The sequence below is a fragment of the Diceros bicornis genome, chromosome 33, assembly GCF_020826845.1.
Source record: "Diceros bicornis minor isolate mBicDic1 chromosome 33, mDicBic1.mat.cur, whole genome shotgun sequence".
Lineage (NCBI taxonomy): Eukaryota > Metazoa > Chordata > Mammalia > Perissodactyla > Rhinocerotidae > Diceros > Diceros bicornis.
In genome coordinates this window covers 22,539,549-22,553,741 of record NC_080772.1, presented here as the reverse complement: position 1 = coordinate 22,553,741, position 14,193 = coordinate 22,539,549, and the positions used below count along the sequence as shown (strand labels likewise).

The 14,193-nt window shown below is 35.5% G+C and overlaps 1 protein-coding gene across 1 annotated transcript in view; it reads left to right on the top strand.

Moving 5' to 3' along the window:
• TRAM1 (translocation associated membrane protein 1) overlaps positions 1 to 12,555 on the top strand; it is a 29,964-nt gene extending 17,409 nt beyond the window's left edge. Inside the window, exons 7-11 of the mRNA XM_058528865.1 lie at positions 878 to 948; positions 1,055 to 1,159; positions 2,242 to 2,385; positions 2,725 to 2,885; positions 10,986 to 12,555. Of these exons, the coding sequence (XP_058384848.1) occupies positions 878 to 948; positions 1,055 to 1,159; positions 2,242 to 2,385; positions 2,725 to 2,885; positions 10,986 to 11,059 (555 nt within the window). The 3' untranslated portion in view covers positions 11,060 to 12,555. The remainder of the gene's footprint in view (positions 1 to 877; positions 949 to 1,054; positions 1,160 to 2,241; positions 2,386 to 2,724; positions 2,886 to 10,985) is intronic.
• Positions 12,556 to 14,193: the final 1,638 nt, after the last annotated feature.

The window sequence follows — 14,193 nt, the reverse complement described above, 5'->3', positions numbered from 1 at the left end:
AACAAACACTATCACTATTTTGCAAACATTTTTTTACTATAACCCAAGATGAAAAGCTAGATTTTATAACATAATTCAGTGTGTGTGTCTGTGTGTGTGTGTCTGTGTGTCTGAAATCTGGAATAAAATTTTCATGAAACGATACAATGTACTGTACACTCTAGCATTTTCTATTCTGTTTTATACTTTGAAAGATGTTAGTGTGACCCCCTAAATTGATTTCATGATCCACTAGTAGGTCTTGACTTACATTTTTTAAAAACATTGTTTCTAAGATAACCAAGTTGCTAGGGACTATGGACAATAAAAAGAGAAGCAAAAGTAAAATCTAGATACTTGGCTTAAAGGGTTATTGGGAGGAGAAAGAACATACAGTTAGGTGTATCCTAAATGAGAAGATAAAATTTTAACCTTCAATTTTAATGACTGTAACTGATGGTGAAAGGGACTAAAAGCCTCAGCTGGAAAATCTGAGTACTACTTTAGGTAAACAGAAGCATCCCTACTGCTATAAACATAGCAGTTTTATTATTAGAAGGACATCATTATGGTTATTAATACTGTGTCATTTAATAAATGTTTGTTGTAAAAAGAACCATAGATCTTAGCACTGAAAGGTATTTTGAGTTCGTCTGATTCAAGGAAACCCAAGGATTATTCACGTTTCACAGATGAGGTAGCTGAAGCCAAGGGAGGTGAAATGAGTTGGTAAAGCCATGTAGTTCATTGGGGTGAGCAGTTGGGGTGGGGTACGGGGGCAGAGTAGCCTTCAGGTCTTCACTTCTATGGCAGTACATTTTCCGCTCTGCCATACTGCTCCTAAGGAACAGAAATGGTTCGGCGTGTTTTAATCTATAACGCAATTTTCTGTTTGCAGGAGGATATTCCTCGTCAGCTTGTCTACATTGGTCTTTACCTCTTTCACATTGCTGGAGCTTATCTTTTGAAGTGAGTTGGGATTTTTCTTGGGTGTGTATATGGACTGGGCAGATAGTATGCTAATCTGTCTTAATTGATAATTAATCTTTACATTTAAAATTTTTTTTTTTAACAGCTTGAATCATCTAGGACTTGTTCTTTTGGTGCTGCATTATTTTGTTGAATTTCTTTTCCACATTTCCCGCCTGTTTTATTTTAGTGATGAAAAGTATCAGAAAGGGTAAGTTGTTTAGCCATTCTGTTTCTTGTGAATTAAAGTTAGTGCCTGTCTTGCCAAAGACCATGCTATTGCCAAGGTCCATGCTATGGACAGTTATGTTACTCTATAAACTTAGTAGCATCTTTAAATAAAATGAAACTATTTAGCAATTCAGGTTGGTATTTTATTCTCTAAAATAGAGTCTTGGCTAGAGAGATATTATATTGGAATTTGTAATTTTGAAGGCTTTTTGGGTTTACTTTTGTGTTACAACTTCTCTTATCTTGTTTAATACATGTTTTTCTTTTGGAGAGGGAATAATAGGGAGGTAATAATAGGGACAATAGTGATAGGGAAGAAGAAAACAAAATAATAGATTATATAGCCTTAAAGATAGTAAAATATTTTGATGGGAAAATTGGACTGAAAACAGAATAGGAGCAGTATGACTTGTAAAGAGTGTTAAGCCTTAAAAAAAAAAGTAAAAGTAGGACTCTTAAATGGGAATTAGGTATCCTGTTTACGACACAGCTTTTGTTTTGTCCAGCATTTTTCAGAATGATTCTATATACCAGTAGTTCTGAGGGTCGTTACTAGTAGTTATGTAAAAAAAGAGATCCGCTAAATAAAAAATTGAACTTTTTTTTTTTTTTGTGAGGAAGATCAGCCCTGAGCTAACATCCATGCCAATCCTCCTCTTTTTGCTGAGGAAGACTGGCCCTGGGCTAACATCCGTGCCCATCTTCCTCCACTTTATATGGGATGCCGCCACAGCATGGCCTGACAAGCGGTGCATCAGTGCACGCCCGGGATTTGAACCCGGGCCACCAGCAGTGGAGTGCACGCACTTAACCGCTACACCATGGGGCCGGCTCCCACACATTTCTTTATTGGACTTCCTAGAACCTTCAATATGCTATTATGTTTCTGGAAGAGTGTGATATAATACGTAGCATTTCCCAAACATTTGTCTTCAGAATCCTTTTGGCAGAACAAGAAATGCTGTTTTAATATGTGTTTACTTAATAGGAATGTGATTCCTGCTGGAATCTTTTCTTATCTTTTCAATTTTATGAATTTGACTTAGGACGTTCTTCTTACAGGTTTTCTCTGTGGGCAGTTCTGTTTGTTTTGGGAAGACTTCTGACTCTGATTCTTTCAGTCCTCACTGTTGGCTTTGGCCTCGCAAGAGCAGAGAACCAGAAGCTGGATTTCAGTGCTGGGAACTTCAATGTGTTGGCTGTTAGGTACCGTCGATTTTAACATTTTTCTTACTTTGAACTGCTATATAGTATGTATTATCAGTTTATAATGTGAATCATCTAGAAAAATAAAGGGGTAAATATGGGGGTGAGGTAAAATATTAATGTGATTTGATCTCATACCTATTGCAGTTTCATGTGTCTAAATAGAAATACTAAAGCATTTGTTTAATTTATGGTATTAATTATTAATGGGATAATTATTATAATCATGTCAACAGAGGGGAATTGGCACTAAGTTAATACTATCAAAGCAGGATAGAATACTTGATTCAATGGCATTGTTTTGATGCACTCTACTTTTTTATTTCTTAATATCCTCAGAATTGCAGTTCTGGCATCCATTTGCATTACCCAAGCATTCATGATGTGGAAGTTCATTAATTTTCAGCTTCGGAGGTGGAGGGAACATTCTGCTTTTCAGGCACCAACTGTGAAGAAGAAACCAACAGTGACTAAAGGCAGGTCTTCTAGAAAAGGAACAGGTTTGTATTCAGTGAGCAGTGAAAAACCTGAAATAGAAAACATTAAAAAAAAAAAGTAGGGTCTTATTTATAATCTTATTAAGATGTAAAAATCTCATAAAGAAAATTTTATTCTACTTTTTAGCAAAATTAGAGGCAAAGTAATCTTACCCCGTTCTAGAGTTTGGTGATTTCCTAGGGTCAGTCATTTCTCCCAAAACCTGTTCACTGTATTTCTCTCACAAGTTTTCCATGCTTGGTTACCCTGAGCCACTACCTACCAATGTATGTGGGCAGCATTAGTGAATAACTAAGCTAGAGAGTGATGGTCTGTGCTTTCAAGCATCTTATTCATATTTAAAAAACTAAACCTCTCTACAGCCCCTTCCCACCTGCCTTTTAGTCCTGAGCTTTTTTTTACGACTGCTGATTGTGCCATCCTTCATCTTTGAACTCTCATCTAACCTCCTTTCTCCTTCTGGCTTTGGATTGAAAGTGCATTGACGTTGCAGTAATTTTTTTTCTGCATATTAAACTTCATTTTATTTTATATGGCTAGCTACTTGTTCCAGCCCCATATATTGGAAAGACATGGCAATAATTTTTTCAATTTCTGTTTAGTGTTAAACTTGGAACTGTAGCACAAGGGGTTCCAGTTTTAAAAATATGTCAGCTCTGGTTTGCTCCTTGTAATTCTTCCTGTCTGGTAGTTCATGTCCTCTAGCCCTGTCCTTATTCAGGCTTGTCTCAGCAGTTCTTGCATTTCATATACATTTTAGTACATCTTGGTCAATTTCCACACACAAAAAGAAAATTTGGTTGAAATAATGTTGAATCTATAGTTCAGTTCAGGGAGAATTGAGTATTTCAACCCATGAACATGATAGATACCTTTATTTATCTAGATTATCTTTAATTTCTCTCAGTAATATTTTAATAACCGGTTTATTAGGATATAATTCACATATAAAGTTCACCCTTTAAAGTGTACATTTCAGTGGTTTTTAAGTGTATTCAGAAAGTGGTGTGAACCATTATCTAATTCCAGAACATTTTTGTTACCCCAAAAAGAAACCCCATGCCCATTAGCAGTCATTTCCCCTCCCCCCTTGCCCCTGCCCCTGGCAGCCATGTATCTGTTTTCTGTCTGTATGGATTGGCCTTTCCTGGACATTTCGTATCAATGAAATCATACAGTATGATCATGTTTTGCAAATGGTTCATTTCACTTAGCATGTTTTTAAGGTTTGTACATGTTGTAGCGTGTACTGATACTTCATTCCTTTTAACGACCAAATAATATTCCATTATATGGATATATAGGCACCTCAAACATATTGCAGGATCAGTTCCAGGCCACTGCAGTAAAGCAAATAGGACAATAAAGCGAGTCTCTTGAATTTTGTGATTTCCCAGTGCGTATAAAAGTTGTGTTTATACTATACTGTGGTCTATTAAGTGTGCAATAATAGCATTGTTTCTAAAAAAACAACATACATACCTAAATTAAGAAATACTCTGTTGTTAAAGAATGCTAAGCATCATTTGAGCCTTCACTGAATTGTAGTGTTTTTGCTGCTGGAGGGTCTTGCCTCGATGTTGACGGCTGCTGACCAATCAGGGTGGTGGTTGCAGAAGGTCGCGGCAGCTGTGGGAATTTCTTAAAATAAGACAAGAGTGAAGTTTGCCGCATGGATTGACTCTTCCTTTCACGAACGATTTCTCTGTAGCACATGATGCTGTTTAATAACACTTTACCCACAGTAGAACTTCTTGCAAAATTGAAGTCAGTCCTCTCAAACCCTACTGCTGCTTTATCAACTAAGCTCATGTAATATTCTACATTTTTTGTTGTCATTTCCACAGTCTTCACAGCGTCTTCACCAGGAGTAGGTTCCATCTCAAGAAACACTTTCTTTGCTCATCCATGAGAAGCAACGCCTCATCTGTTAAAGTTTGAGCATGAGATCTCCACCATTCAGTCACATCTCAGGCTCCTCTTCCAGTTCTAGTTGTCTTGCAGTTTCCACCACATCTGCAATTACTTCCTTCACTCAAGTCTTGAACCCCTCGGAGTCCTCCATGAGGGTTGTAATCAACTTCGTCCAAACTCCTGTTCATGTTGATCATTTTGACCTCTTCCCATGAATTATAAATGTTCTTAATGGCATCTAGAATGGTGAATCCTTTCCAGAAGGTTTTCAATTTACTTTGCCCAGATCCATCAGAGGAATCATTATCTATGGCAGCTATAGCCTAATGAAATACATTTCTTAAATAATAAGATGTGAAAGTTGAAATGATTCCTTGATCCATGGGCTCCAAAATGGATATTGTGTTAGCAGATGTGAAAACAACATTAATCTTGTACATCTCCATCAGAGCTCCAGGTGCATTGTCAATGAGCAGTAATTTTGAAAGGCATCTTTTTTTCTGAGCAGTAGTTCTCAACAGTGGCCTTAAAATATTCAGTAAACCGTGTTGTAAACAGATGTGCTGTCATCCAGGCTTTGTTCCATTTATAAAGCACAGGCAGAGTAGATTTAGCATAATTCTTAAGGGCCTTAGGATTTTCAGAATGGTAAATGAGCACTGGCTTCAACTTAAAGTCACCAGCTGCTAGTGCATTCACTTCTCTCTAAGCTATGAAAGTCCTAGATGGCATCTTCTTCCAGTAGAAGGCTGTTTCATCTACATTGAAAATCTGTTGTTTAGTGTAGCCACCTTCATTAATGATCTCAGCTAGACTGTCTGGATAACTAGCTGCAGCTTCTACATCAGCACTTGCTGCTTCACCTCGCACTTTGATGTTATGGAGACGGTTTCTTTCCTTAGACCTCCTGAACCAACCTCTGCTAGCTTCAGATTTTTCTTTGCAGCTTCATCACCTCTCTCAGCCTTCACAGAGTTGAAGACAGTTAGAGCCTTGCTCTGGATTAGGCTTTGGATTAAGGGAATGTGTGGCTGGTTTGATCTTCTGTCCAAACCACTAAAAGTTTCTGCATATCAGCAATAAGGCTGTTGCACTTTCTTATCATTCGTGTGTTCACTGAGTAGTACTTTTTAATTTCTTTCAAGAACTTTTCCTTTGCATTCACAGCTTGACTGTTTGGCACAAGAAGCTAGTTTTTGGCCTATCTAGGCTTTCAACGTGCCTTCCTCACTCAGCTTAATCATTTCCAGCTTTTGATTTCAAGTGGGAGACGTGCAACTCTTCCTTTCACTTGAACACTTAGAGGCCATTGTAGAGTTATTAATTGTCCTAATTTCAATACTGTTATGTCTCAGGGAGTAGGGAGGCCTGAGGAGTGGGAGAGAGATGAGGAAATGACTGGTTAGTGGGGCAGTCAGAATACACAACATTTATCGATTAAGTTCATTGTTGTATATGTGCGTGGTTTGTGGCACCCCAAAACAATTACAATAATAACATCAAAGATCACAGATCACCATAACAAATATAATAATAATGAAGACGTTTGAAATATGAGAATTACCAACATGTGACACTGAGACACAAAGTAAGCAAATGCTGTTGGAAAAATGGCACCGATAGACTTGATCAATGCAGGGTTGCCACAGACCTTCAATTTGTTTAAAAAAAAAAAAAAGTGCAATATCTGCTAAATGCAATAAACAAGGAATGCCTGTACCATATTTCGTTTATCCGTATATTAGTTGATGGGCATTCACATTGTTTCCACTTTTTGGCTATTTTGAATAATGCTGTAAACATTCATATACAAGTTTTTGTTTGAACACCTGTTTTTTGCTCTCAAGAGGATATACACCTAGGAGTGGAATTGCTGAGTAATATGGTAACTGTATATTTAACACTTGGGGGGAACTGCTAAACTGTTTTTAAAGTCGCTGCACCGCTTTTACAGTCATTGTTTGCATATTGGTATCCCGTTATCCCTGCACCATTTGTTGAAAAAACTAATCTTTCTCTTCTGAGTTATCTTGATATTCTTGTTGAAAATCACTTGACCATAAAAGTAATAATTTATTTTTGGACTCGCAATTCTGTTCTTTTAATCTCTATGTCTATTCTTAGGCCAGTACCACACTGTCTTGATTACTAAGTAGTAGGTTTTGAAATCAGGAAATGTTGAGTCCTCCAGTTTTGTTCTTTATCATGTTTTGGTTATTCTGGGTCCCTTGCGTTTCCATATGAGTTTAGGATCAGTTTGTCAATTTCTGCAGAAGCCAGCTGGGCTTGGATATGGATTACCTGGCATCTGTGGATTGCCTTGGGAAGCATAAGTGTGCATGTCTTTCCCTTTATTTGGGTCTTCTTTAATTTCTTTCAATTAAATTTTGTACTTATCAGTGTATAAGTCTTAACACTTCTGTTAAATTTATTCCTAAGTATTTTATTCTTTTTGATGCTATTGTAAATAGAATTGTCTTCTTAATTTCATCTTTGGATTGTTCATTGCCAGTGTATGGAAGTACAATTGATTTTTGCGTATTGATCTAGCAACACTGCAACGTCGCTAAACTTACTAGGTTTTTAAAATTTTATTATTTAATAGTGGTTTCCTTTTTGTGGATTCTTTTGCGTTTTCGGTATACAGCACCATGTCATCTGCAAATATAGGTAGTTTTACTTCTTCCTGTCCAATCTGGATTCCTTTTATTTCATTTTCTACCACATGGCTCTGACTAGAACCTCCGGAATGATGTTGAATAGAAGTGGCAAGAGCAGACGTCTTGTGTTGTTCCTGATCTTAGCGCGAAAGCTTCTAGTCTGTCACCATTAAGTATGATGTTAGCTGTGGGTTTTTCCTAAGTGGCCTTTGTCAGGTTGAGGAAGTTCCCTTCTATTCCTAGTTTGTTTGTATTTTTATAATGAAAGGATGAAAGATTTTGTCACTTGCTTTTTCTGTATCTACTCAGATCCTCAAATGGTTTTTGTCCTTTATTCTGTTGATATCCTTGATTATATTAATTGATTTTTGAATGTTAAGCCAATAATGCATTCCTGGTATAAATCTCACTTGGCCGTAGTATATGATTCTCTTTAGATGTTGCTTGATTTGGTTTGCTAGTATTTTGTTGAGGATTTTTACATCTATATTTATAAGGGATATCAATGTGTATTTTTTGGTAATGTATTGATTTTCAAATGTAAAACCAATCTTGCTTTCATGGCATAAACCCAAATTGATGATGATAATACCTTGCTTTTGCTGGATTGGTTTTTTCAATGGTTTGTTAGGATTTTTGCATTTGTGTTCATGTAAAATATTGACCTGTAATTAGCCTTTTTTGTAATATCCTTGTCAGATTTTCGTATCAGGATTATGCTGGCTTTATAAAAAGTGTTGGGCAGTTTTGTCTTTTGTGTAATATCAACATTATTTTTTATTTAAATGTTTGGAAGAATTCACCAGTGAAGCCATCTAACCTAGAGTCTTCTTTATGGGAAGGTTTTTAACTACAGATTCACATTCTTTAATAGATGATAGGATTATTCAGATTTTCCATTTCTTATTGTGTCTCTTTTGGTTAAGTTGTGTTTCTCAAGGAATTTGTCAGTTTCGTCTAAATTTGCAGATGTATTGATATAAAATTATTCATGATATCCTCTTGTCATCTTATTAATGCCTGTAGAAGAACAGTTATTTCCATTTTTCATTTCCTATGTTAGTAATGTATGCCTTTCTCTTTTTTCTTTCACCAGCCAAAGACCAACATTTGCCTTTTTTTTTGCTGATTGTCTCAGTCGTATCGTTGGTTTCTGTTCCTATTACGCTTTCTTTGGGTTTATTTGCTGTTTTCTTATTTGTGGTTTACCTTCTTGAGATGGATCTTTAGATCCTTGATTTTTCATCCCATCTTGTGAATTACTTGCAGTTTAAGGGCAAACTTTCCCTTTCAGCACTGTTTTAGCTGTATTTCACAATTTTGATATGTCTTTCATTATCATTCAGTTCAAAATATTTTATAATTCCACTTATGACTTCTTCTTTGACCTATGGATTATTTATAAGCGTACTGTTTAATTTACAACTACTTGGGCGTTTTCTAGTTTTCTTTTTGTTATTGATTTCTAGCTTACTTCCATTGTGGTTAAAGAACATACTCTGGATGATTTCAGTTCTTTGGAATTTGTTGGGACTTTTCATTATGGCTCAGCCGGTGTTCACTTTTGGTAAATGCTTGTTTGGACTTCAAAAGAAGATGTATCTGCATTTGCTGGGTATTATGTTCTATAGACGTCAGGTCAAATTTGTTATGTTGTTCAATCTTTTGTATCTTCACTGATTTGGTAGAAGAAGTTCTGCTTGTTCAGTCAGTTATTATAAGAGGTATTGACCATTTCTCCTTAAAGCTTGTAAGTTTTTGTTTTAAATATTTTGAAGATGTATTATAAGTACATTAAAATTTAGGGTTGTTATAAATTCTTGTTGAATTTGTCCTTTTTTATTATCAAATGTCTATTTTTATCTCTAGTTTATCTGAATTTACTATACCTACACCAACTTTCTTTTGATAAAATATTATCATGGTATATCTTTTCCTATATTTTTCTACTTTAAGCCTTTCTTTGTCGTTAAATATAAATTGTCTCTTGTAAGTAGCATATAATTGGATTTCATTTTTTTCATCCAGTCTGGTAATTATTTTCTCTGATTTTTGGCAGTTATACTGTGATATGCCTGGTTATGATTTTCTTTGTATTTATCCTAATCTGTGTTATGTAGAGCTTGCTGAATCTTGGCTTGGTTTCTTTTATCATTTTTGGAAAGTTCTTGAACATCATTTCTTCAAATATTGCTTCTTCTCCATTCTCTTTCTCCTGTCCTTCTGGGACTCCAGTAGGTGTGTTAAACCCTTTTTCCCTGGCGCTTATATCTTTTCACACTTCTGCACTTTCCATCCTTTTTTTCCTCTGAGTTTCAGTTTGAGTATTTTTTTAGTTCACTAATCTCTTCTGTTGTGCCTGATCTGCTATTAAACTCATTTATTAAATTTAAATTTTCAGTTACTGTATTTTCCTATTCTGGGGTTAAAGATTTCAGTTCTCTGGTCAAGTTCTCCATCTTTTCATTTATTTTTATTAATCATTGTTCTTTTAATGTCCCTGTCTGATAACTCCAGATCTGGATCACCTGAGGATCTATTTCTGATATTTTTTTCTGTTAGTTTTTAGTCATTTGGTCTTGTTTTCTGGTATGCCTGGTAATTTTTAATCGAATATTAGAAGTTTTGTGTAAAAATGTGCAGAGGTTCTGGAATGAATATGGGTAGATCATTCTATCTCGTCGAAGCCAATCTATTTCCAATTTGCCCTCATTCCTAGGACATTGACCATTTATAAGGGTTTTCTTCCCTGACGGGCCCAGGATTCAAATTTTAACTCTCTGTCATTGTGAGACTTACCAATTCTCTGTGTAGCTTTGTACTTTCTTAGGAGTTGCTTTCTGTTTGATTTCTCTGACTCTTGCTTGGTGCGTGCACGTTTGGCAAATACCTTGAGGGAGAAATACATAAAGCTGCCTTGGTTTTTTTCCAGAGCCTTCAGCCATTTTTGTATTGAACTTTTGTGGATATTTTTGGAGGGAGGGTTAGTCTGACATAGTTATTCCATCATAGCTTGAAGAAGAAGGCAGCCATGATACATTCTTAAACATGAGTTATCATCCCAACCACCAACTTTTTAATATGTTGTAAAGAAACATATCCCCTAGAACTTCATTTGTCTGCTGTCAAATGTGAAAAAGTTCTTTATTTCTACTGAAGTACTGCTCTTAAGACTACTATTTTAAAATTCTTATAATTGTTTTTTAGAATTTTCTATTTTCTCTATCACTTTTTTTCTGCTTTCCATAATACTTTCCTTTTTTTATTATTTAATTTTTTATTGAGATATAATTCACATATTGTAGTTACTTTTAATTTGCTACTTTCAGTTCATTGTGTTTAACATGTCATGAGGTTTTATGATTGGTTAAATAATGATAAAGATTAATTACTAGTAAATAAGTTTCACCTAAGGGCATAAGAGTATATATTGGATTTTAAAGTTTCTTTTCTGAAGGCACCTTTATGTATCAAGATGATATTGTTTATTTTTAAAAGAGAGTAATACTGATACTTTTCTCTTTTCAGAAAACGGTGTAAATGGAACAGTAACTTCAAATGGAGCTGACTCTCCCCGTAATAGAAAAGAGAAATCTTCATAATGAGTTATAATCTAATTGATTAATGTCCCCAAAGAAATCTGCTTTTTACTATCTCAGCACTAGAGATTTTTTTTCTGTTCTTGAAAATACAGTCTGTGCTCTCTGATTCTTGCTATTGTACTGTTTCATGCATTTTTTTAAAGGGCATTTGAGGGGAGGATGGTTACTATGAGTGAAAAAATACTTTAGCTTAGACTAAGCTACCTGCCTTCAGAATAGTTTAGGGACCACCACCTTATTTTATTTTGTTTTTTATCTTTGAACATTTTTCTAATGATTTAGAGAGAGAACTATTTACAAAAATTCTACATATCAGTGATACAATTTCTTGCTCTCACCAGTTTTTTATATTAGCAAGATGGCCTATTCCAGCAAGGTCATATTTTTTTAAGTTATCTTTCAGGGTAAAATAGAAATCCTATAAAGTTGAAAGTCAAACTTTAATATGTTTTCAGTGTTCTCTAATTTTTAGGAATTTTTGTAGCCTTTACACCTGGGAAAAAAGATTTGTAACTTCACCAGAATAATTGTGTGCTTTATTTTATAGGTAGTGGTTGTTAGTGTTACAAAAAACCATTTTTTAAAAAAGAAAACATACTATTGGTTACGACGTGGAGATGTATTGCCATATATATTGAATCAAAATATATTAACATAAAAGTACTTGTGAAGTAAAATCTTTCTTGTGCATTTTCAACACTTGTAAACTGGAAATCAGAAAATTAAATATTTACTATAAAGAAGAAAATCAACTATAGCCCTTTTTGATATGTTTATTCATAATGATTCTTAATGGGGCTTGTCGTAAGTTCGATATGCACAGCATCTTAGAAAAACATTGTTTAACCTGCACACCCTTTAAAAATAATGCCTACTTGATTTATATCTAAAAAAATGTCAGGTAATTTTTGGAAAACATTTAATGCACTAACCTTAAATTGAAAATTCAGGTGGATAAATAGTCTTACAACAGACAGTGCTTTATGTTATAACTATAGCTTTGGGCCCATCTTTAATTGAGAAGCATTTATCTGTATAAAACATATTTTTGGATAAATATATATATATATATATTTGTATCTCTACAGAAAGGCTCTAAAAAACATTTGAGTAAAATACTTGGTTCCCTTTTCTATAATTATCCTTTAAAATCCCCACAGCTATATTTGGTTTTTTTGTTGTCTTTACAGTACTATATTGCTCCTTTTGGTGTTCACATCTTGTTCCCAATTTCCTACTTTTGTCACCAGCTAATGTTTGTGCCATTTTTAGTATAAAAGTTGCAGACCTGTTTGGTCTGCACTTTAGTAAGTTGCCATGCTGCTCGGAAGTTGTGCTTTCTGTTGCCAGCTATTGACCTTCTTCCTGGAGAAAGTAGCTCTCTGTAGCATCATGGAGTTTCAGTGGAACCAAATTTTTGCCATTAAAAACTGGTATTATATTGAGCTATATGTTAAAAAGTCAATCAAAATAAAAATTTTTACTTTCACAAGCTGTATGCTGGACGTTTTGTTCATCGTTAGCAAGTTTTTATGCTCTTTTAGTAAATAATCTCATTAAAATGTACCGTGTTTAAAGAATACACTTTTGACGGACATTTACAATAGCCTCTCCTAAAAAGTATGTTCTGCCAAAAAAAAGATGATTAGTCTCATATGTTATATATGAGGGCTCCAGGGGAAAAAATGGTTCATAACCAAATAAATTCAGGGACTGTTGGGTTAAACGAACCTAAAGGTATTTCTTTGCTGCAGGACTGTTGGGTCCTTTATATGCAAATATGCTTCCTAATGCACCAAGAATGTTGGCAATGGGGATACAATATGCAGTGTTTCCCAACTCATTTAACTGTGGAAACTTCTTTCTATGAACTTACTTACAGCACTTTGTTCTATAGCATACACTATGGGTTTAGGGGAAAAAAAGCCCTTGGTATGTAGTTAAAACTTTATAAGACACACATACATACACAAGTGTAATTGTATTATAAGCCCTAGACTCCATCATCCCAAATGCTCTGAGGAAAGTGTTTACTGGCCTCCAGATCCTGCAAAGGCTGCTGTCACTGTCACCTGGCCTCAGATCAGACTTTGAAGCCTGATGGGAACCATCACAGTAGGAATGTGAACCAGGACAGCTGTCTTCAATGAGTGACAGTTGCTTTGCCATTCTGGGGTTTAGTCTTTCCCCCTTTAGTTTAGGTAAAATGCCTTCTTACCTCTAGAATATGGTTGTGAGTGGTCCAGGTGGACTGTTCTGGAATAAAAGTATTAACTACATTTTTCTAGAATTAAGTACAGTAGTCTCCCTTTATCTGTGATTTCATTTTCCATGGTCTCAGTTACCCGTGGTCAACCACGGTCTGAAAATACTAAATTGAAAGTTCCAGAAATAACCAATTCATAAGTTGTAAATTACACACCATTCTCAGCAAGATGAAATCTCAAGCCATCCCTCTGTCCTGCCTGGGATGTGAATTATCCCTTTGTCCAGCGCATTGACACTGTACGCTAACTGCCCGTTAGCCCATTATTTAGGAGAAAACATAGTACATACAGAATTTGGTACTATCCGTGGTTTCAGGCTTCCACTGGGGGTCTTGGAATGTATCCTCCAAGGATTAGGGGCACTACTGTAATCCTGCCCAGTCCTGTAAGATTAGAACTAATCCTGGAGCAAAACTTGTGTAAATGAGGAAACGAGAAAGTATTTGTTGCACGGATTTTGTTAGCAATAGCCAATGACACCCTGTACCTCCAAGGTGTTGCCAGATGTTTTCACTGAAAACTAGTTTTGCTGCCTGTCTACATATGGACAACAAAAAAAAATGTTTTTAAGAAATAACAATGATATCGATCACCTGTTCGCATTTTTAAAAGAGTGTCTTCAAAAGTAACCCTGGGGAAAGTTCTCGGGTAATGCTTAAGCAGATGTTTTCCCCAAAGACCACCCTAAGTGTGATAGGTGATTCAGTTAAGGAGAATCATCTACTATAAAACTTCAGCACTAAACCGGTTTGGGAATTTCAAAGTAGACATAGCAAGTGTTAGGGGGCAGAATTGGAGACTAGTAAACCAGGGTCTGCAGAAAGTGAACAGGCCTGGACTGAGTGGGTGTTTCAGGAGCCCTGGGTA